The sequence below is a fragment of the Mytilus galloprovincialis genome, chromosome 9, assembly GCF_965363235.1.
Source record: "Mytilus galloprovincialis chromosome 9, xbMytGall1.hap1.1, whole genome shotgun sequence".
Lineage (NCBI taxonomy): Eukaryota > Metazoa > Mollusca > Bivalvia > Mytilida > Mytilidae > Mytilus > Mytilus galloprovincialis.
In genome coordinates this window covers 59,950,488-59,975,076 of record NC_134846.1, presented here as the reverse complement: position 1 = coordinate 59,975,076, position 24,589 = coordinate 59,950,488, and the positions used below count along the sequence as shown (strand labels likewise).

General features: G+C 33.4%; 2 protein-coding genes across 2 annotated transcripts in view; one reads left to right on the top strand and one right to left on the bottom strand.

The window, feature by feature from the left end:
* The first annotated feature begins 61 nt into the window (after positions 1–61).
* Positions 62–20,055, top strand: LOC143045474 (GTP-binding protein Rhes-like). Its single transcript, XM_076218000.1, has 2 exons — positions 62–749; positions 19,514–20,055. The coding sequence occupies exons 1-2, from the start codon at positions 407–409 to the stop codon at positions 20,053–20,055; spliced, it is 885 nt and encodes a 294-aa protein (XP_076074115.1). The 5' UTR covers positions 62–406.
* Positions 20,056–20,128: 73 nt separating this feature from the next.
* The window catches only part of LOC143045473 (uncharacterized), an 89,080-nt gene continuing 84,619 nt past the window's right edge, over positions 20,129–24,589 (bottom strand). The window contains exon 20 of the mRNA XM_076217997.1: positions 20,129–20,326. The gene's annotated coding sequence lies outside the window, so the exon portion shown is untranslated. The remainder of the gene's footprint in view (positions 20,327–24,589) is intronic.

The following is a 24,589-nucleotide window of genomic DNA, read 5'->3' as shown; positions in this document are numbered from 1 at the left end:
TGAGTTGGAAACAGTTTCCACTTTGACTAATTCAAATGTTTGACCAATAACAGACTGATAGCATGTCTGCTATTCTATAAATGACAAACCAATAACCTATTTATTTATAATTAACAAATACTACGATTTCATAAAGTCTGATTTTCTTATCATCCGCAGTATTGATCAAGAATCTTGCTTAATTCGTATGTGATTATGGAATTACCTGGTCAAATCAAAGCTTCTTCGCATCCCAGTGACTAAACAGCAATTAGAATCAGTTCTTCTAATTGGCGTAAAATCTTAGCTTTATATTAAAAGCAATTCTTAGCGTACATTGTAAGATTGTACATCGATCGGAGCAAGGTGTTGTATGCATTCACAGTGATTTAAATTTGAAATAATGCTGTTCATTAGAAGTTAAACAATGATGACATCGCTTTTGTTATGTGGTCGTTCTTGGAGATCACCTTCCGAATTGCAGGATGGATCCTGTATTTTAACGACCGGTAGTGTCATGGCAGATCAGGGAGAGAATATTTCCCCATCAAACTGTTACCGACTGGTGCTTTTAGGCTCTAGCAAAGTTGGTAAAACGTCTTTGGTTAACAGATTTTTGAAAAATAAATTTGAGGATGTGTATACACCAACTATTGAAGACTTTCATCGCAAAATATATCGTATCAAAGGACAATCATATCGTCTGGATGTATTAGACACTTCTGGTAACCACCCATTTCCCGCCATTAGAAGGCTCTCAATTATAACAGGCAAGTTTTTAATACTAGTTTGTTAAGTTTTTAATACTAGTTCGTTAATATAAAACACTTTAAATCATTAACTGGGGTTGATTTTGAAATTGCAAAATTTAATTTTATAAATTGCTATATCAATTACCATTACTTTTTCACATTTCCGCATTAATACAAAGTGTGAATACAATCATTTTATTGCAAACCAATTCCGTAACTGTGCAAATATACTTATCTTCCTTATCTGGTTCCTAAGAGAATTAATGTGATAGAAAGCAAGCTATCTCAATTTTACGTTGCTAGCTGTACAAATTGCTGTCACAAACCATTACTACAAAATGAAACACAAAACTAAACTATTTAATTATTGTTATATCATAGCATAATTATTATTAGACAGGAGGACAGACTTTGCGTTCACAATTTGAAATCCGGAGAGATACATTTGGTAAAAAATCAAATATTGAAAACTCTTAAATGTTCTATGAGTAATACAAAATGGAGTCAAGGGTAACTCACTTGAAAGAATGTAATCAGTCTTTTTAAATTGAAAAAGTAATAAACGGACACAGCAGTCCTTTAGTATCGATTTTGCTCACTAATCAGTATTACTATTGTTAAAATTCAATTAAAGTGACGTTTGATAAGGACTCAAAATAGTAGAAAGCAAGTGTCATACTAAACTGCCCAGCACAAGTTGTATTAATATTCTATAAATTACGATAACTTTCTAAACTTTTAATATGCTAGCTTATACGGTAGCACTCTGACTAAACAACTATTTAGGCTCCACATACGACCTTCAACCGTGAGTTTAACGAATACCGATTAGGTAGCTATAAGGTGACCATGTTTGTCAACATGTGAAATCATTTAAAAGACAAAACGAACAAACTGATCTATACAATACACATATTCTTCAACTAGATAAAGAAGGGTGTTCCGATATGCAACGAAAATTATATATAATTGATTTTTCAAAAGCGTTGTTTTTTTTCTCTTTTCAGTCAGGATTCGACTACGTCAAAATTATCTCCCCATTACTCCAGTTCATTTTCACAATCGTAGAAATGGAAGCCATTGTAGGGATGACGCGCTGCCAATTTTGCTCTCGGAAACCGATAAATTTATCCACATTGCACCATTACGATCCTTATATGTCAGTTGTATTATAAAAGACAAATGTATCAATTAGATAATGAGCATCAGTTAATGATTTTGTTTGCATTGATTCAACTTAAAACTATTGTCTGATCGGTTGTCAGGTGGAATTTTCGAAAATTCAAAAACATTTAAAAAAATTCTACTTAAATATTTCGTGGAAGGGCAGACTAGATTTTTTTAGTGGTTGAAGACTATAAACCCTAGTTTTCACACACAAACATTTATAATTTTTCGAAGATATGCATTTTCATCAGCCAACTTGAAAGACTGTCAAGTACTTTCAGTAAAAAAATAGCTATTCGAACACACCTACTCTGTTTTTGTGATTCATTAGATAGGTATTTCACTTGACCCATATAATTCATCTTTTAGTACTGTGATTTTTTTATGTTAATGTTATAAAGTCAACCTGTACCTTTGATATATAAAAATGATAGAATCTGAAGCGAGACGATGTATGAAATATTCTTGCTTTGAACGATATCAATACAAAATATTCAACTCAAACACGCCCTAACATAAAAAGGTGCACTCGATTTTCTCTTTTCGATACAATTTTTACCCATTTTTTGGAATTTTTTCTTGAGTCACATAATGGAAGGGCAGACGTGAAAATTACTGAACTAATAGATTGATATGTTTTCCGTCCGTTGTAATTTTAAAAAAAAATTCGGAGGTTCTGCATTTTCTACATCCAACTTGAAAGATACCCATGTCGTCGACTTGATATCTAATTGTTCTGCTTAACTATGTACTAAATAAATTGACAACTTATGCAAGTGGTGTTTTTAAAATAAAACACTTCGTAATTGAGAAGAAAATTGTAATTTTGTTTGTTTCTATTAACTTTTAAAATTTTTGTCACTATAGTAAACATTACAGTAAGCATTTATCGCCTTCTCTAACAAAGAGCTTCGATTCTTTTGTTCTATTTCAACCGGGTTTCCGACTGTTTTCACCATCGCTGTGTGAATTTCGACAACGTTTGAATACAGTCTGTCATGCTATGAACATACTTACATGTATTTGTTTCATATTTTTGTAGACAATATATAAGAACATTTGGAACTAATAAATTGTAAGGTAATTTTGTAGACATAGATAAAGCACATTTTCACTTTCATGTTTGTGCTTCTTTTTATATAAATATGATTGCACAAGATTTTTTTAGTTATGAAAAAATAGGATACAGCGATAAAAATTATAAAATATTAGGAACTAAACCATTGTAAACTGAAATATACTGAAAGTCGAAGTTTTTGTATAGCCTAGGTGATCGAGTTGTCGAGGGGGCTGGAAACGATGAAGTTGGTGTTGCCACGATTTATCTTAAATAAAGGTTCGAACCCCGCTGAGGGAAAAAGAAAAAATTTGCTAACGCAAATGAAGGTCTGTCAAAAAAAATAAATAAATAACATTGAAAATGCACTTAATATTCGTATTAAATTTGAATAATCACTGCTTGTCTGTTAAGAAATCAAATTTTACTATAAGATTTTCCTTTATTTCCAACCGGTTTCACTGTGAAATTTCGAACGTTTTAAAACATATTGTTTTGTGCATGTATCGCGGGCATATACTATATTTTTTATGACTTCTGCTGTAATCTTGTTATAATTAAGACAAAAGGAAAACAAAACAGAAATTCTTATTCCTGTGATAAAACTTTCGCTGTTATAGTCGTAATTTAGATCGATATTTCATCCGTTGCATCTACTGTCTTACATCGTCCTTGACGATCTAAACAAAGGTATTGAAAAACAAATACATTAAAGGGACACTAGCTACGAGATAAAGAAAATGAATAAAAATTTTTTTTTGTTCAACGAAAGCGAAATGGTGAAAGAAAAATCTGCTTAAAAAAACAGTTTGGGTAAGAGTTGTCAAAATAAGCAAAGAAACATCGCTAATGAATTATTCACTTGCAAGTTAATAATTCGACCTCATTAAATCCATATTCATGTGATTAGAACTTGAATTGAACCTTTTAGCTAGAGATTGGTTACGCAACAACCATGCGTGTTCAGGAAGATAATGTCAACATTGAAAGTGAAAGAAAAGATAAACCATTTGGTTGACTGATTCGATCTAAAAGAACTCAATCTTTTACAGATAAAAACATTATTAACCTACTGTTTAAACCTATAGAATATTATCAAACATACCGAGAAAAATCCAATTACGCGAGTTCGCTTTCTATGCTTATGTTTATATCGGGTTATATAACCGTCGGCAGTCTTCGGAAGGTCACCTCGATGATTAACTAGATAGCGTCTATACTTAAATATACACGAAATGCTGTAGAAGATTGACGCACAATTTAGAAGCTGGCAGTTCCCAAGCAACGTTACCATTCCAGCAATAGCAATACAAACTAGCAATGCTCATCACAATGTCGATCATTTATAAATACGTGCAATTTGCCGAATGCGGACTTAAGGAAAACGAACTAAGAAGGCAAATACCAGCTGTGAGATTCATAATTAAAAGAGTACAACATGTAATGAAAATTGTTAATGCTCACTATACTAGCTGAAATTAACCGTAGGTCAAATAAAAGACGGCACAGTCTTAAAATAATATTACCACTCCTGTCAAATTCAAGCTCACCGATTTGACTCAGATTCTTATATTTGATTTATAGCACAATATAACGTACTTACAAATTATTGAAAGTCTAAAATAACCAACTTGCAATGCACGCGGTACGGGCTCGATCATTTGGTGTGTATTTTAGTCTAGACGCCATATCAATACCATCGAGGTGACCTCCGAAGTCTGCCGATGGTATTTTAACCCGATATAAACATAAGTAAACAGATAGCGAACTCGTGCAATGGATTTTCTAGGTCTGTTTGATTTCATATATTAGGTTAAATATATACATGTATGTTAATCATCGTTTTACCTGTATGATAATGAGATTTTGTTAATCGAACCAGTACTTTTCAACCTTTTAACAAGTTCTAAGGAGTTCATATGTATTACCGTAGAAGGACAATCATTTACTAGTGTTTTTATAACTGCGAATCCAAAAAATTTCTTAGATTCCAATTGAAAAAAATACTGTCAGCGCTTATTTCATGTCTTGATACATATTATATAATGACTCTGGGTATTGTTTATTTAACAATATTGTGCCAAGGATCGATAAAAAGAATCAGTTTACAACTTGTATCAGCTATAACCAGCTACAACTAGTGTTTATTGTCGCAGCAGAGGCTACTATTAATAAGTAATTGTTTCTCGATATTGTTAAACAAGTAGTTAGAAATTATCAAACATTTATAGTCAAGATGTTATGTCTGATATGGTAATGTTTTTGATTTGTTTGTTGTATTAGATTTTTGATGAGTCATTTGAGTTATAGATGTCGGTGACCAGAAAAAGGTAGAGACTCTGCTTTTCAACTCTGTGGTTAATAAAGCCAGGCCAAAATGTATCATTTCACTGTGGAGTTGGGAAATAGGCTCTCAATTCCATGAAAATGCTCCTTTCGGCATGCGTCTCATACAGCCTCTGACAACCAAAGTCCAACTTCAACCTTCACGAGTGGTTTACTATCTGTAAACCTGGTAGAATTGTTTCAACTGACTGGAGAAGGGGCAAAGGCGAGCCTCTGGCGCCTCAAAACAAGATAGCCACAGGCAGATGGGGCTCGTCAACCTAGGAGGGTAGCCCATCTAGGAGAAGGAAAACTCTGACTCAAAACCTCCGCTGCCTTGCGGTCATACCCTTATGCCAGGGAAAGGCTTCAGGAGACAACCTCGAGGATAATCCAGATTTGGAATCTGCCACATCCTTCCTGTACTTCCAGGATCAGAACATTTGTTCAGAAGTTAAGGGTGAGGTAACCCCTACAGAAAACCTAGAGTGCTGAAGACGGTGGTGTTGGGCTAGAAAGCGCACTCTTAACAGACCACAACACCACGCACAAACAGCCATTATGACATTTGAAATCACAACCAATCGATATGGTGGTCGCCCTGTGAGGACCCACCAGGCAGGTGCAGTGTCGGGTTTTCTGTCTCGAAGGAACCCATCAAATGCTACTGGAGGTACCTTTGTTTCGTCTTGTGGAGTCAGGGGAGGAACAAGGAGAGCTGATGGCCGGAAAAACACCAAGCCAAAGTTGAAAGAACAACCAGTCATTAACATCATGCACTGGAATGCAGAAGGGGCATCTAACAAAAAAGATGACTTGCAGCATTTTCTACATGAAAACAATGTAAACATCTGCTGTATTCAGGAAACACACTTGGAAGAAGAAAAACCTTTTAAAATCAGAGGATACCAAGTTTTCAGGAGAGACAGAAAAGAAAGAAAGGAAGGAGGTGTTATGACCCTAGTAAGAAACAACATTAATGCCAGGGAGATTAAAACATATATGGAGGAAGCAGAATATCTTGAAAGCAAAGTCACCATCGGGCAAAGCTCTTACAATATTGTCAACTTCTACTGTCCAAATGATTAGAAACTCTCCATAGATACCATACAGATATCAGACAGTAACTTTCTCATGGTAAGAGATAACAGCCAATCTGATAGCTGGGGATACAACACGATAGATAGCAGAGGAGAAACCATAGAAGATTAGCAAGATAAACACCATCTTATTCTTGTCAATGATCCAACTGATACATCAACCTTCTATTGTCGCCGATTGCACACAACAACTACACCGGACCTAGCTTTCTGTACTGACGATATACACCCGAATATCAATAGAAAGGTGTGTGACCAGCTAGTGGGCAGTGACCATCGCCAAGTTATACTATCCATCAGAGGAACAAAAACCATAGTAATGCTCAATTACCAAGATGGAATTACAAGAGGGCAAACTGGGGAAAATTTGAAACAAGAGCAAATTAACTTACAAAGGACAAGTTACTGAAGGAAAGAACATCAACAATGTTGTCAAGATATTCAACGCAAGCATAGTAAGAGCGGCAAAAGAAAGTATACCAAGGGGTGTGAGAAAGTTTTACAAGCCATACTGGTCCTATGAAATTCAGGAACACATGATGCACTCACAAGAGCAAGAGAAGAGGATGAATCAAACCCCAGCCAGGAGAATAACATCAAACTCCAATAAAGCAATGCAAAACACCTCAAAACAAAACTTGAATGTCAGAGAAGAGGATGGAGAGAAAAAACATCATCTCTGAATATGGAGAATGATACAACAAAGCTGTGGAACTTGACAAAAGCTCTCAATGATGAGGGAAGTAAAGGTCAAAAGATAACTCTAGAAGTTGAAGGAAAAACAACTACAAGAAAAGCTGCTGCAAATGCATTTGCAACAGGTCATGAAGAAGTAAGCAATACCAACATCCAAACCTCACGAAAAAAAGAAAGACAGAAAACACCAGCACATGAGATCATGCAGACTGACATCACAATGTCTGAAATGAAACAATCGTTAAGAAAGCTAAAGAAGAAAAAGTCTCCAGGTCCAGATAACATCACAAATGAGATGCTACAACACCTAGGGTACTCATCACTAAATACTTTACTGGACATAATTAATCTTAGCTGGAGACAAGGTCAATAGTTATCAAAAGTACCAGGATTATAATCTAGTACGCCAGACGCGCGTTTCGTCTACATAAGAATCATCAGTGACGCTCATATCAAAATAGTTATGAAGCCAAACAATACAAAGTTGAAGAGCATAGAGGATCCAAAATTCCAAAAAGTTGCGCCAAATACGGCTAAGGTAATCTATTCCTGGGACAAGAAAATCCTTAGTTTTTCGAAAAATTCAAAGTTTTGTATCAGGAAATTTATAAAAATGATCACATATTTGATATTCATGTCAACACCGAAGTGCTGACCACTGGCCTGGTGATACCCTCGGGGACGAAACGTTCACCAGCAGTGGCATCGACCCAGTGGTGTAAATAGTTATCAAAAGTACCAGGATTATAATTTAGTACGCCAGTCCCACAAGTCCCACAATGCTGGAAGGAAGCAATAATGATGCCAAAACTAAAGAAAGGAAAGAACAAGTCAAAAGCCTCAAGTTATCGTCCTATAAGTCTAACAAGCAGCTGTTGTAAATTGTTGGAGCGCATAATAAACCAGCGCATGTACATGTATTTAGAGTCAGAGAACATCATTGCACATGAACAAGCCGGTTTTAGACAATACAAAAGCACAGAAGACCAGACTACACATTTATCACAGGTGCCTTCCAATTAAAAAAAAGTAACATTGGCTGTCTTTGTAGATCTTCAAATAGCATTTGATAAGGTATGGAAAGATGGACTTTGTGCAAAAATGCTAAGATATGGCATAAGTGGAAGAATGTACAAATGGACCAAATCTTACTTGTACAATAGAAGAGCAAGAGTGTTGGTAGATAGGCAATGTGGACAGAAAGTACTCTTATAACAAGGGGTCCCACCAGGAGGAGTATTATCACCAACTCTATTCATACTCTTTATGAACGATCTAGTACCAGAGCTACCAAAAGGGGTAGAATCAGCACTTTATGCAGACGATCTTGTTCTCTGGTGCTCAGAAGAGTATGCATCTACAGCTAAATACAGAATACAAACAGCCTTAGATATGATAGTCACATGGGATAAGCAGTGGTGTGTTACCTTCAACAGAGAAAAAACAACAGGAACCCTCTTCACACCCTCTCCCAAAACCCAACCTGTCAAATTGATTTTGGATGATACTCCACTTAAAATGGAAGACCAACAAACATACCGTGGGGTAACTTTTGACAAATGAATGACGTGGAAGCAACATATAACATCAGCTGAAGACAAAGTTCAGAATCAGGCACTACGTATCATCACAGGTGCTATGAAATAAACACCGATAAAAAGTATGGAGGATATTACAAACATACCACCATTAGGTTGGAGAAGGGAGTGCAAAGCCATGATACAGGCCTACAAATAGCAGTGTTCACAAGACCATCCAATGAATACCAGACTGAAACAACTCTCATCAGGCAGACTCAAAAGATCCAGTTTTACATTAGAGACAAGAGCATTACAAAGAAAACACCAGGAAGCTCTACCTAAATATATTGACCCATAGCTTTTACAATGGATAACAACCCGTGTGAAGATAAATTTGGAAATGTCACCATCCAGACCTCAGTTCCGCTCATAACTACCAAAGATGAACAGACTAGCAATGTAAAGAAAACACTGACAATGAGCATGCTTGAAGAAAACAGGGTCAGAGTATATACAGATGGGTCAGCCACAAATGCAACAACAAAAGGAGAGTCTGGTATATACATTAAGTACCCCAATGGAGAACAACAGTCAGATGCAATACCAACAGTCCTACATTGTTCAAACTACAAAGCTGAAGAAGAAGCCCTTACTCATGATGCACACTCCATCAAAAACAAAACCCATATTACAACTCAAGTAGTATTCCTGACTGATGCCATATCTGTGCCACAAGCTTTGAAGAACGACAAGCTACCTCAACTCAAACAAGCTTTATACAACAGTAATTCAGTGGATCCCTTCACACTGTGGAGTTTTAGGTAATGAACAAGCCGATAAATTAGCAAAGTATGGTGCTGAACAACAACAGGAAGAAAATCCAGCCTGCTTCACAGAGATGAATACTATCATCAAATATCTGTTCAACACTCCACAGCAACAAGACAGTTACCATCAGCTAACAAGATCTGAACAAACCACCCTATTTAAACTGAGGACAGGACACAACAGAATCAGTCAACATCTACACAAAGTCATGAAAGTTGTTCCATCTCCAATCTGTACTTGTGGAGAAGCAGAGCAGGATACGGCACACCTCTTACAGTCATGCAAGATCCATCAGGCATTGAGAGAGAAGATATGGCACTCAGAAACAACACTCAAAGAGAAACTATACGGACCAGTGGATGCCCTACAGAACACCACCAGATTTGTTGAGGAGACTGGTATTCAAGTGTAAGGGCGAACGATAAGAAGAAGACTGTCAAGACTTTTTCATATCAGTACATTTTTTGATTTTCAGTATTTTGAATTCAGTAATTGCTAAAAACAAAACACAAAAAAAATATAAGTGCATTTAAGCAAGATGTTTAGTTAACATTTCTAATGTAGTCGAGATAAAAAAAAATGGCTTAAAAACACTATAAAACCCTGCACCCTTGGTTGAACTGATCTGCATCAGCCTTGACATAAAATAAGAAATGACACAGTTGTCTTATATACTGTTCGCAAATGGAGTAAAAATTAGGATTAACAATACAGTGAATCTTGCTTATTGAAATGCATAAATGAGATGGATCTTTTTTATCAACCCTACAAAGGAAAATGTAAATCAACAAAAATCAAATTTATGCGGGGAGATAATTTATCAATATAGTGCAATCTCGAAATTAACGAAGTTTACCCTTTCTATCTTATTTCAATAAAGAAGAAGTGGTATGATTGCCTGTGAGAAATATTCACAATATACCAAACAAGAAAATTACAACTATGAAAATATAGGTCACCGAAGGGAGTAAAACCAAAACCGCATAGTCGGCTATAAAAAGGCTCGAAATGACAAATGTAAAACAGTTCAAACGAAAACATCTCACGTCCTTAAGAACGAAATACAAATATGATACAGCAACAAACGACAACCACTGAATCACAGCCTCCGGAATTGGAACAGGCACAGAGTGTGTCGGGGTTTAACTCATCTGAAGTTATCAACCCTCCACTAACCTGGGACAGTGTTGTAACAGTACAACATAAGGACAAACTATTCTAATCGGTCGCAAAGGGCTCATCAGATCGATACAAACCATAAATACTTCTAACAAATACACAGATATAGATGGCTGGGTATTTATACATCCCCACAATATAAAGTTCAGATCTGAGAGTATAGCTAGCCCAAAGCCGATAACAGCTTTTAAAAAAGCACGCACTAAAGATTAAAATATCCATCAGTACACATCCAACATCAAATGGGTTTAGTGTAAAGACGTCAGTATCAGTCCGAGAAAAACATGACCCTGTGCAATGTCAAGATACAGATATCGACAGTTTGTAGAGTCATGAATGTGCATATGTTTATAAAAACAACATTTAAAAAAAACCAATTCTATAATTGAAATGCGTGTCATTAAACGATGTACAATGTTTTTAGCATGTGTTGATTGGAAACAAATTAAAACTGATGAACGAAACAAATGTTTATACCAAACTAAAAAATTTAGTTCAAGATTAAAGTCAGAAAAAATTGCGAAATGTTGGTATAACGGGGGAAGTGTTAATATTGATAAGACCACCATTTGTCTCCTTGTGACCGTAATCGAAAGAATCAATTAATATCCGATATTCACAAGAAATTAATTAGGTTGAAAATATTTTAATTGTTTATTATTGATCATTTCAGAGGTCAAATTATGGTTCTTGTCATATGTCCTCCTTTTATTCTAAAGTGAATTTCTCTCAAAATGTGTAACTATATCTAATCCTTGTCGACAAACTTGCAAATGATACATTGTATACGTTGGTTTTCAATTTGTTTCTAATCAACACATGCTACAAATATTGTACATCATTTAATGACACGCATTTCAATTACAGAATTTGTTCCTGCTTTTAAAAATACGATCTCAACCTAAGGAATTTAAATTTAATGAAAATATCTTTTCAATCAAGTATTCAATCAGCCAATATTTCAAGTGCACATGTTTACCGATATTTCAAGACGAAGACTTTTAAATTAAGCGAGGCGATGATCTTATGTTGAACATGAATCTATTCTAATTTACATCCAATGGTCTAATTCACCACAAAGGAGAAGCATAGACAGTCAAGAAAGATCTGTTATTCAAATAATGATTTTTTTTTCTTATTTAGACCTCCTGTGTGTATATAATATGTGAAAAAAAACCATAAAGGGTAAACATTTCATATTACTAAGCCCATCGTAGCATTTATTTTGTATAAGATACTTGCAACAAAATGATGATTGATTTACTAAGTATTATGTTTGTCTCCACTGTCAAAGGCTGGTGATTGTTGTTTAAAGTGATTATTTTTAATTTTATCAATAATTTTACATCTGGATGGATGATCTGAGAACAACATATTATTACTAAATCGTTACCGACGAACTTACCGTTGTAAACACTGATTTAATCAAAATAAACAATAATTAATATATCCAAAATGTATAAACCATAGAAATTAATGGATTAGAGATATAGTACGACAACCATTGGACAGTTCATGGTGGTTCTTTATAAACATTTTTATCAAGTATGGTTCGTATTCTTGAGCGGCAGTATTCAACTAAAAGCTATGGTTACCGTAATTGGCTAACTGTAGTATAGCACATACATGTTAACCTTGCTATCTAAGTTATGTAACGTCTTTTATTTCCTTGTGCATGTTAGCAGTCATCCAGTTGGGAGCGGCATTGTGGTCTAGACATATGGCATAGATAGCTTTGTCCAAATATATGTTGAAAGCCTTCAATGGAGGCACCAAACTGCTCAGATTAATCCTGCTATCTTTTGAATCTGTTGATTTCTGTTTGTCCAATAGGGATTAAAGATATTAACAGATATAAAAGAAATTTCATAAACAGACAATTTGTCCAATAGAGTATTGTGAGATAGACAGTCAAAAGATTAAAAACGATCAATAAGTTCTGCGGAAATAAACCTATTTTACGTCAGTCTTTCAGCAATATGAGTAGTTTGGTGTGACATTTAATTGGCAAATGTTACTTCTTATGCAATAACTTTTAAAAAGGCAGACATCTGCTATATGTCGTTTGGGTTTTGATGAATACTTGTCTCATCTCATATTACATAGATGTATATATAATTCGTCTAAACATCAGCCCAACAATGTTAGATCTGTAAATATGCTTTTGCAAATGTTTTAAAAATTTTCTAGTTTTAATCTAGCGTCGTAATACAGTACCTGATATATAAGGCATGAAGATGGTACGTCTGAACCGGTGACCACTCTACAACAGATTTATTCATCGGATCACCGGCAATGATGGTGAATGATACAAGGCTGACGATAAATTTTGTATATATAAGTCTTCTAAACATCGGTCCAGCAATGTTAGATCTGTATATTTGCTTTCGAAATTTTTTTGTTCTTCCTTCGCCGGTATTCGAACTCATGCTACATCCATTTCGACCAAGAGCTTTGGCTCCCTAATTCTCCTGTCTTTGCTTATCTGTTTTTTTCTTTTCTAGATTTTATCTCTCTTTGAACTAGACTTCGTCTCTTGAGGGTATTAAAGTTTTTCCAGTAGCAACTTTTTGATGTACCAAGGCCCTTTTAATTCATACAGCCTCTCTTCCTACAATATCTTTATGCCTTAATCTACTCTCTGCCTCTAAAACTGCTTTGGAGGCTGACCTCTTTCGTCCTGTTCTCACTTGGACTTCTGCTGTTCTAACTTTGTCATCTCTAGATTTTTTAATGTCATCACAAGGCGAGTTTTGCTTACTTTGAATTCAATATAGGTGTTAATGGTAGCTGCAACTAAGCGGTCCTGCTGTACAGTCCTAGAGTTGTAAAACTTAGATGGACAACTAACCTTTGCCTAAGATGTCTGTTGGTGGTTCTTTCAAGCTTCTAAACTTGTCAATGTTATCTGAAAAATATGAAAAATAATGCCATGATAATCAATGAATAATCTTTGCATGAATTAGAGTCATGAATTATCAATGGACTTATAAGTTGAAATGGATTAAAATAAGTGCTTCCATCTTTATAAATTGGCAATTATGCCATATCTTATATGTATTCTTACTCTACACTGAAAAGAAGAGGGATAGGCTGAAAGTATATCGGACGAAAATCCCATGACATACGAGGAAACAGCCAAAAGTAAAATCACAAAAATACGAACTCCGAGGAAAATTCAAAACGGAAAGTCCCTAATCGAATGGCAAAATCAAATGCTCAAACACATCAAACGAATGTTTAACAATTGTCATATTCCTGACTTAGTACAGGCATTTTCTTATGTAGAAAATGGTGGATTGAACATAGTTTTATATCTAGCATAACCTCTCACTTGTATGGCAGTCGGATCAAATTCCATTATATTGACAACGATGCGTGAGCAAAACAAACAGACATAATCGTGGTTAACGATGAATTAAACAGCTGAAACATGGAAGTAATATCAACATGACCCTAGTGTCAACATAGCGGTACTTTTTGACATTCCTTGACAAACGATATATATGTTATTGAAATAACCTATCCGGGAGTAATCAATACATAGAATATAAACATAGAGAAATCTTTGTACAAATTATTAGTATACATATAAGTTTGTTAGATTTGTATTCCACAGAGAATATCTGTCATATTGGATCGTGTGGAATCTCTTCTAACTTTCAATTTATAGCCAGTATAAATATTTTAATGACTACATTTATAACTGATTAGATTTAATCTACTAGAAAGTCAGGCATACCGAAAAACATTCAAAGCCTAATTTCAAAATATAAGAGTTTTCCACCTATTTTAGTTATAGATACACTTTATTGTTATCCTTTTGTTTTAATATTGCTTTTTTATTACTACAATCAGCTAAAGATGTTTTATTTCTGTTGATAAATAAGAATTAGTAATAGTATTGGAATGCTGACAAAAATTAACAAAAAAAAATCTTTCTGTATCAGTGATAGCTTATTATTTAAAAAAATGGTAAAATCTTAATAAGAATCGTTCACATATATATTATTATATTAGTAAACAATTCGTGTGTATGTATGTTCTTCGAACGTGACTAGAATAAACAACGAAGATTCTATTTCATTGGAAATGTAAATTATTTCGTAGTTGAGTGGTCAGAAACTTACTGAAAATTCATGGTTTTCCTTTATTTTATGATATTACATAAAATGCATTGTAATAGAGTCAAAAGATATTGGTTTGAAAGGAAACATGTTTGAAGATTGAAATATAATTTCACTGTCCTATAATATAAAATCATAATATAATCCTAGATTCTGTTTTGTAACATAAGGAATCATGAATTTAATTACATCCTCTAAAGTTATATATGACTCTCAATTTGTATCTATCTGAGGAAAGAGCCAAAGATATTATAGTTTCTTTTATTGAAATGAACACACACTCGCACGACATTTCCAATTATAAGGATGAATATATCATGTTCTTCCAATTTGAGGGTTTTCGTTTCCTGTCGTTATATAAATCAGCTTTACTGTTTGATACCTTGCAACAAGTAATATCGTCTTGATCTTATTATTTTTTTATTATTTTATTAAATTTAGATGTGGGTACAGTAATGAGTTTCAATACTTGATTTTTCTAAAAAAAATCTAGCACCTTTATAATTAGATATTTCTGAATATGATTAAGTATCAGAATGTTTACAGAAGAAAGATTCCCGCGATTATGTAATTGTTCTATTATAATTTTGAAAATACTTTGAACGACAAAATTATTTTATATCTTTTCCTGTGTGACGTTTACATTCTGACGTCAAACACGCGACTCTACACTAGAGTTGATGTGAACCTTGCCATTCATTCACTGGACAAATATTTCAATTCTTTATGGGTTGATTTAAAATAAATGTATAAGAAATCAATAAATGTGGTTGTAAAATTTGATAGATGCTTTTTGTGCTTCTTTGTTGAATATTTTGTTTTTGTTCTTATTGAGATTGTGACACGGTGATGACTGCTGCACCCCTTTTTTGACAATTTTACCTATAATATCTGTTTTGTTCACGCATCGTTGTTAATATAAAGGAATTTGATGCGACTGTCATACAAGTGAGAAGTTTGGCGCTATAAATCCAGGTACAATCAACCATTTTCTACATTAAAAAATGCCTGTACCAAGTCAGGAATATGACGGTTGTAGTCCATTTGTTTGATGTGCTTTATCATTTGATTTTGCCATTTGATTAGGGACTTTCCCTTTGGAATTTTCCTTGGAGTTTAAGATTTTTGTGATTTTCTTTTTAAATTCCACTTGACTAAATTTATTTTTCTTTCATGGTCTGGAAACATTTTAGTGTTCACGCGTTTAAACAGAAATAACACAATAAGGCGGGTTAACATTGTATTGTTTTGAACCGAAAAGAGTCTTTTAAAAATATCATCCTAATACATATTTTTGTTCTTCTTGACAAGACTGAAAAGGTATAATTTTAATCAACGATTGTTATGTCGACTGAGGTAGTTCTCCAATCAGAGAGTACAATCTATGATAAAGAGTGATGCCTGGTTAGCTGTGCGGTTCAAATTTTTCGTGCAGAGAAATCTTACAATAACACTATAACTCTTAGATGGAGCTACAGGTGGCTTTAGACGGATACAAGCTTTGTTCCTATCGAATATACACACTTTTCAGTGACATCAAAGTTTTTTTAATACAAATTCGACCATATATCTTTGCAGAGCATACCTATCATATTTGTTGTTAAATAGTTTATGTCTTTAATATCTGTCAATGATTGAATTGGTCTCATTAAGGTACGGCATCGTTTGCTAGCAAATAGTTCAATTCTATATATGTTGGCGTTTGTTTTCGTGTTTGTTGCACTTCAGTTTTTCTGTTGTTCCGTTGTTTTCCTCTCTATAGATGATATGTTTCCTTCGGTTTTAGTTTGTAACCCGAATTTGTTTTCTCTCAATCGATTTTTTACTTTTGAAAACCGGTATACTACTGTTGCCTTTATTTGCCTTTCTTTCTCATTATATATAGCTTAATTATTGAATGTTCCACTCATTCCTTCAACATGTTAAATAACATGTAACATTTTCTCTTGAAATTATGGCCATTCAATCCTCATTCAATCAGCACACTACTGATATATTACATTCTAACATCATAAACCGATGTGATATATTATTTTACAAAATCAATCAATTATTCTCGAGACAATATAAAAAAAAGCTGTATTACGTTAAAACTCTGCCATCTTATGCTCAAATCCTCACTTTGATGAATTTTTACTGAAATTCTGAATTTATAAAAAAAAATAGTGAGCTTTTATATAGTCTGTTGAGTTGATGACCAAGCAGCCGTACACTCAATCTGTAAGAACTTTAGTATCAATCTTACCACCATGTCATCCTTTAATTTTTTATTTTGCTTCTTATTTACACTAATATAAAACCACTACTGCACTTACAGTTTAATCATCATTTTCCATTTAAGTCTTTAATCTGCTCACAGCAAGATCATACTATATTTTAAACTCATGGCCTAAATCTTCTGAGTATATTATCAAAGTGTTCTCTAATACTCTAGTCATAATTCTGGTGACAATTTGGGCATCCCGGTTTTTTACTGAGACCCACTTAATGTAGTTTTCAAAATTATTTACTAGTTGCAAAATTTTACCTACCGTTCCGGAGCATCAGAAATCATCCCTGCTGCTCAGTCTTAAGTTTAAATGTCGTGATCTGGGAAAACGTTTTTTTTTCGGTGCTTTCCGTTTTTCGCCATTGCAAAGTCAGTTTTTCTTGACTTATGAGTTTTTAAAGATGTTAGCATAATACTTGCAAGTTAAAGGGTTTGGTTGGATTGCCTGCTTTGTTTGTATTAATGTTTTCTCAAGCATTGTTATTAAGATTGTCATCAGAAAACAATATAAGTAGGCGGAGTGTAACCTATATATAGTTAAATTTGATTATTTGATCATGTTCAATCAAATTGGAATATAATGTATATGTTCCGGACCATATGAGTATTTGGACCATACGCGTATGGTCATGACCATATGCGTATACTCATATGGCCCGATCATACGTGTATGGTCCCATCGTACGCGTATGGTCGGACCATATGAGTATAATACTCGTTTGGTTATTAACGGGCCGGACCATATGAGTATTTGGACGATATAGGTAGTTGTTTTAAATTACATTATAAAAGTTTCAATAATACAAAAACTTTATCTCAAGAACCAATGATGGTTACATGACAATGTATTGTTTTATTATTCAAATACTACGTGAAAAAAAATATATGGATGCCATAGTTTGTTTTCATCGCTAATTACATTCTTGCATGTAGGCTGGGGGTGACATTTACTTCCACACGGTATTATAGCTTTTTTGCATTTGCAAGTCTTGGTTGTGCATTATCCTTTTCATTTACACTTTTTGTTTGCGAGTGAAAAGCTAGCCTTTTTATAGCTGTGTACAGTGATACCGAGGTCTTGGGCCATTCCGATATTTCTACGGTGTTTTTAAGAAGCTCTAGATCTCAAATATCGTAACATGACTGCAATACACCATTCTCACAAGACAAATTAAATAAACGATGTTACTTTCAAGTGAATTCTTGTGTAACAGTTCATCAAGAATTTTTTTGAATTTTTTTTTTAAGTCGACATATTGCAATTCACACGTAATAACAAATCGACAATGACAATCGGTAATGATCATCGGTATAAAATATGTTTATTATAGTTTTGACAAGTAAGTAAAATTAAAGTTAAATGTGAAACTTCAAATTTTTATTTAGCTTATCTTTTTTTTAATGAATGGTCATACCATATGAAGAGTTTAGAAGAATAAAAGTAAACTGTAACAGAGTGAAAATTACCCCGACCATATGAGTATATACCAATATGGTTATGACCATACGTGTATGGTCCAAATACTCATATGGTCCGGAACATATGCACGTTTTAACTCCACCTATTTATATTGTTTGTATATGTCAATCTTAGTTACAGTGCTAGAGAAAACATATAATCAAAGCAAGCAAGTCAACCAAACATTAAACTTGCAAGCATTATGGTAGCTGTAATATTCCCTAGGTATTTTCTGTATATGTAACTTATAATCTTTCAATTAACATGTTGCAGCATACTTCTAGCATCTTAACATTTATAGTCTGTCTGTTCTGCATGGTGATTTTTGATTAGATTATTAAGATCAAATGAAGAAAGTTAATGAAAGTGTCAGTGAAAGTTGAAATAACGGTCGTCGAACAAAAGGATGGATGTACCAATTGTGAAATTCATTATTTCTGTAGAAAGTCATCAAGCAGACGACAGACACAGCTACCATTACTAACCAAACCTGTGTCTTCATTAGTATGTTATATTATTTTGAGTACAACTCCTATGACAATTGTACTTTATCTTGTCTGAAAAAACAATAATTTATCAGACATGGATGTCAGATTTCGGGTTCACTTAAGTTCATCGCTATCTTGATTGATGTAGATGTCACATATTTTAGAAGACAGTAATGGCAATATAATATTACGCTGTCAAATTCTATTCTTATTTTGTTGTCGTTATTTTCTTGAACTCACAATTCCATGTGCTGCCAGTTGAGTACTGTCTTAACTTAGTTAATAACATAGACTGGGAGAAGCCAACAAGTTCTATATTTGTTTACAATTTCCGTTTGTATTAAGACAGATGTCATTTGAAGATTGTTTCTTTTATTTTGGAATGCTTTTGCTGTGTTATTATGTTTCAAATATAGTCTGGTAGGATCAAAATACATTTAAGTTCCAAGAAAAATAAACAGAGTTTATTTTTTCTTTAAATTCAAAGTAGACTACCATCGTCTGGCAATGCATATGCTTATGGTTTAGGTTATTTTGTAATATTTCATTTTCTTTTTTCTTTTTCAGGTGATATTTTCTTATTGATGTATGACATTTGCGACAGAGAATCATTCAACGAAGTTACAAGACTTTGTCAACAGATTTATGAGATCAAAGGACAATGTAGAACCAGGATTGCACCTAAAATATGTATTCCAATGGTAATTATCGGAAACAAATGTGATCGGGAAAAACATCGTGAAATAGACTCATCTGAAGGAGAAGAGCTTGCTCGACAGTATACTAATGTCAGTTTCACAGAAACATCGGCAAAGAAGAATGTCAACGTCGAAGATGCGTTCATAAGGTTGTTTACCTTAGCAAAAATGCCCGCCGAAATGAGCCCTTCTTTACACAGAAAAGTGCATCCAGGTGTTATCGATGATGAAACCACAAGTAGAAAGAGCCTTTCAATTCGTCGTCGTCTGTCTGAAGCTTGTGGAACAATTGCGCCAAATGCTCGAAGGCCAAGCATACGAACTGATCTACTTACAGCGCAAATGCGAGGTAGCACATCAAGATCTCTCATTGCGACTAATACTGGTAATTCCAAATGCACCATTCAGTGAACTGGTTATCTAAATTGCGCAATTCGTTGCCTTAATAATGGGTTTGATAATCTGTTGTTTAAGAAATCTCACATTTAAAAGAAAATGAAATTTATAATTTTTTATAATCACCCAGTCGAAAGTATTATTAAGAATCCGTTGTCATCAGTAACCTAATTGGTGATCGATACATTAATGTTTTTGGTAAATTGTGCCTGTCAGTCTTGTAATGTTTTTGTGGTTTCTTGTGTTGATGTTATTTCCGGTAAGGCTTCATAAACTGATGGCTTCTCTGAAATTTTATAAGTAAAATTATTAGACATGTTCTGCATCTTATACTGAAATGTGCATATCCTATAACGTAGTCTGAAAGGGATAAAACAATTTGTTTATTAGTTTACTAGAAAAAAGGAAGTTCAAATTAGGTTTGTAAAACTGTACCAAAGATATAAATCAAAGCTGCCAATGACAAAATCGAAATACAAAGATCGAATTATCTAATAGCTTGAAAGTTAAACATCTAATATCTATGGAAATTGCCTTGTCAATTTTATGTTTCCTTAGAATCGATCTCCAAAGGACATAATATACAGAACGACTATGTTCTACCTAATAAGATGGTTTGTTTCCGAGACTGGAATAACTTATTTATGTACAGATTCTTCAAGGACAATTATCACTAACGTGTATAACATATCAGAACATATCCAACTGAAAATATGTATAAACTGAGTTATATATTTTTATTTAATTTAAAACAGACGGAAGGAGAAACATAAATGTCATTATGTGACAGTCGCTTAGAAGCCTACTTTTAAACAGTAAAGCTTTCACTGTTTTCCTGTAAAATTATTTGTCTCTGTTGATACTAAATAATTTTAAAGTCTAACTTTGTCTTCTATCTTACACAAGATATTTAAGATTGACATTTTTCCCCCATCATAGAAATCGAAAATGCATTTGTGGAAATGACGAATGCCAGATCCGTCGAATAACTCGATAGGCTAATCATAACGTGATTTTAAATGGGGGAAGATCCTACCAAATTCCAGTGTGCGTTTGCATGTGTGTGTGTTTGTGGTGTATGTGTGTGAAATTAATAATGTAAGACATTTTAAGTTGTTTTGTTATATAATAATGTTAAATTATTTTGGTTGTTTGGTTATTATTTTTAGTGAAGAATTTTCCAATAAGTTGGCCTTTGTTTGCATTTGAAAGTCGTAAGTTGGTGAAAGTCGGATTTTTATCTATATATTTATTTTGCTATTCTCAATTGTTTGGTAGCGTTTAAAGTCTAACCGTTGACAAAACAATATATATATATCCCTATAAATCAAATGGTCCATATCATCAATGAACTTAATCGATCAAAGTCAGTTATTCAAGTTTTTTAAAACTTTTTACTATAAAAATGCTTAATAATTAACATCATGAAATGGTATCAATCATACAGATGATGTCCTATTTCAAAATAATGTACTAGTAACAATTTTCCCTTTTCCCTCACAAAAGTGGTCGTATTAACTAAACTAAAATACATAAACTATCAGACATGGTCTCGTAGGATCATATCGAATACAGAATAGTTGACAATATTTCTCATGTTAAATGAATCTAAAAGCAGTCATACTCAGGTCTATAATAGTTTTAAAATAAATTTTTAAATGATGTATTATAAATACATTTTCAAATTCAATCTTTGACAATTGTTAAATGCGTATGTTTTTCATTCCTCTTTACATTAAAATATATTAGGTTTTTCAACCTATACCATCTATCTATAAATACAATAACAAGTAAGCACGGAAGTCATCAGACATGTAGTAGATTATTTAGAATGAGATATATGCGTGGTAATGATGGTATTATGAAGAACAAGTGTGTACAGAAAGGAACGGCCATCATGTAAATATATGAAAACAACACCATAAAAGGAGTTTGGTAAACACAACAAGTTTACTAAGATTAAAAGCTTTGCACATTTGTCATTTCGGGGCCTTTTATAGCTTACTATGTGGTATATGGGTTTTGTTCACTGTTGGAGGTTATAGCTATATGGTGATATAGTGTTGTTCATGTCCACGTCATTTTGTTTTTTGTGTTTTTTAACATGTCGAACGTCGTTCTTTTATTGCTTGAAGAAAGTAATATTGATTGACATTTTTTTGTTTGTTTTATTTGGATGCATTATTCTTTTTATTATACGGAAGTATGTATGAGTTTAGACTTGAATTATTAAAATAAATGTAAGCTTGAAACTCACGATGAAAGATTAAAGTGTTGGTTTTAATCTAATGTTTTTTACTGGATGAATTTGTAGACCTGTGTAAAATTCATTACATTTCTAAAAGACTAATTTTGTTGTTATTCCTTCAATAAGTGTTCTGTTTTATTTATATTTTTTATTAAAATTGTGAACAAAATTTTGTCTTGTATATTATGCAAATACAGGGCATAACGAAACTGAAGGTGAAATTGTTATCATAAAAAGGCAACAGTAGTACACCGGTGTTCAAAAGCCACAAATCGAAACACATCAACTTTGAACATTAGGAATGCTGAAGTGCAACAAAAACAAACGCCAATATACATATACTGGAACAATTTGATAACCACTGCAATATTCCCCATTAGATGCAGGACATTTTTAGACAAAATGTGAGTTGAACCTGGTTTTTCGGATAATGTAAAGATTTATCCTCATATAGTTCTTATTGCAATTACAGGCTATTTATCAATATATGTGTTTTATAAAGTGATAAGGAAGTATCATAAGAACCAAAAAGGAATCATAATATCTTTGGATTTTGTAACATTGATGCACCTTGGGATTAATCAAGTAAGGTTTGGATTAAACTGAGAAAAAAATACACAGAACAGTATGTCTAAAGAAATTTCCTTAATCTAAATAAATGAGAATTCAAACTAATCACCAATTCATATCATACATAAGCAAGTATTTAGCAAATTATACTATATGTGTAATCATTTGAGATTCCGAATTTAAGGTAAAACTCTAATTGGAATCCATTCAGCAAGTTACTTTCGTTATTTGCCTACTATTGCAAACATACGTACGTATGCTTAAAAAAAAACAAAGACGTAGCTTAAACTTGCTTTTGTGGACAAATTAGAAATTAAGGAGATAGAACAGAAATTTTTTCTTTGTGTATCTGGATTAAATGTCATCAAAGTAAAACACATGTTAATAAACATGCCTATCAACAGATTATCACAACTTTAACAAGATAATTAAAGAGGGCACCCAATTTTGCATGCAGATCAGTAATGTGCTTGCTGCTACAGGAAATTCCCCTTTTATTCTTTTTCGAAAATTCAAACCTTAACCATTTATTTATAAATGCTTTTCGTATGAAGTGGCAGTGCAACGAGTTATCTTAAATAAAAAGTAATTCACAAAAATACCCAACTCAAAGGAAAATTCAAATCTCAACGTCCCTTATCAAATGGCAAAATCATAATCTCAAACACATCTAATGAATAGAAAACAACTGTCATATTCCTGACATGCATTTCCTTATGTAGAAAACGGTGGGTTAAACCTGGTTTTCGTTCTCAATTTATTATAGCTAGTTTAATCTCTCACTCGTAAAAGAGGGACGAAAGATACCAGAGGGACAGTCAAACTCATAAATCGAAACAAAACTGACAACGCCATGGCTAAAAATGAAAAAGACAAACAGACAAACAATAGTATACATGACACAACATATAAAACTAAAGAATAAGCAACACGAACCCCACCAAAAAGTGGGGGTGATCTCAGGTGCTCTGGAAGGGTAAGCAGATCCTGGTCCACATGTGGCACCCGTCGATTTGCTCATGTTATAACAAATCCGGTAAATAGTCTATTTCGGTAGGTCACATTCAGACAGTCGAGTAAAATTTCATTATATTGACAACAGTGTGTTAACAATACAAACAAACATAATAGGCAAAAAGTAAAAATAAAATAAGGATACAACAGTCAAGATTGTGTTTATTAATGCTCGTATATACTTTTCACATAAAGTTCCAAAATACCGCCAGTAACATTTACCACCCCTTTATCTAATATAACCATTATTTATTCTTTTGGTTGCAATTAAGTTGTGTTCCGAGGCAATCAAGTGTACTAAAAACACTAACAGATTAATAAACAAATGTTTATGGAAAGATATAATTACCCCAGTCTTACCAGAGAACTTTACAACTTGCTAAGGCTGTAAACAATGTTGTTAACATCTTAGAAAAAGTTATTTTCTTCTCAGATATTGCCATCTAAAGGCAATTAATATATAAACGGGTAATTAAACATATTTTATGGGCATTTATTTTTGCAAATATTGAGCGAGAGACGAAAGAGAAACTAATGTCCTGTGTGAATTTTATTAGCAGCTCAGGTTAATGAAATATCATACGATACAGAACTACAAATAGAAAAGACGTGTAAGAAAAACATAAAATTTTGCGATAGTCTTTTAAGAATATGATCTTAAAAATTGTAATTATTCTGTCCGGGTACTGCCCTGTTATTTCTAATGCCCGCGTCACA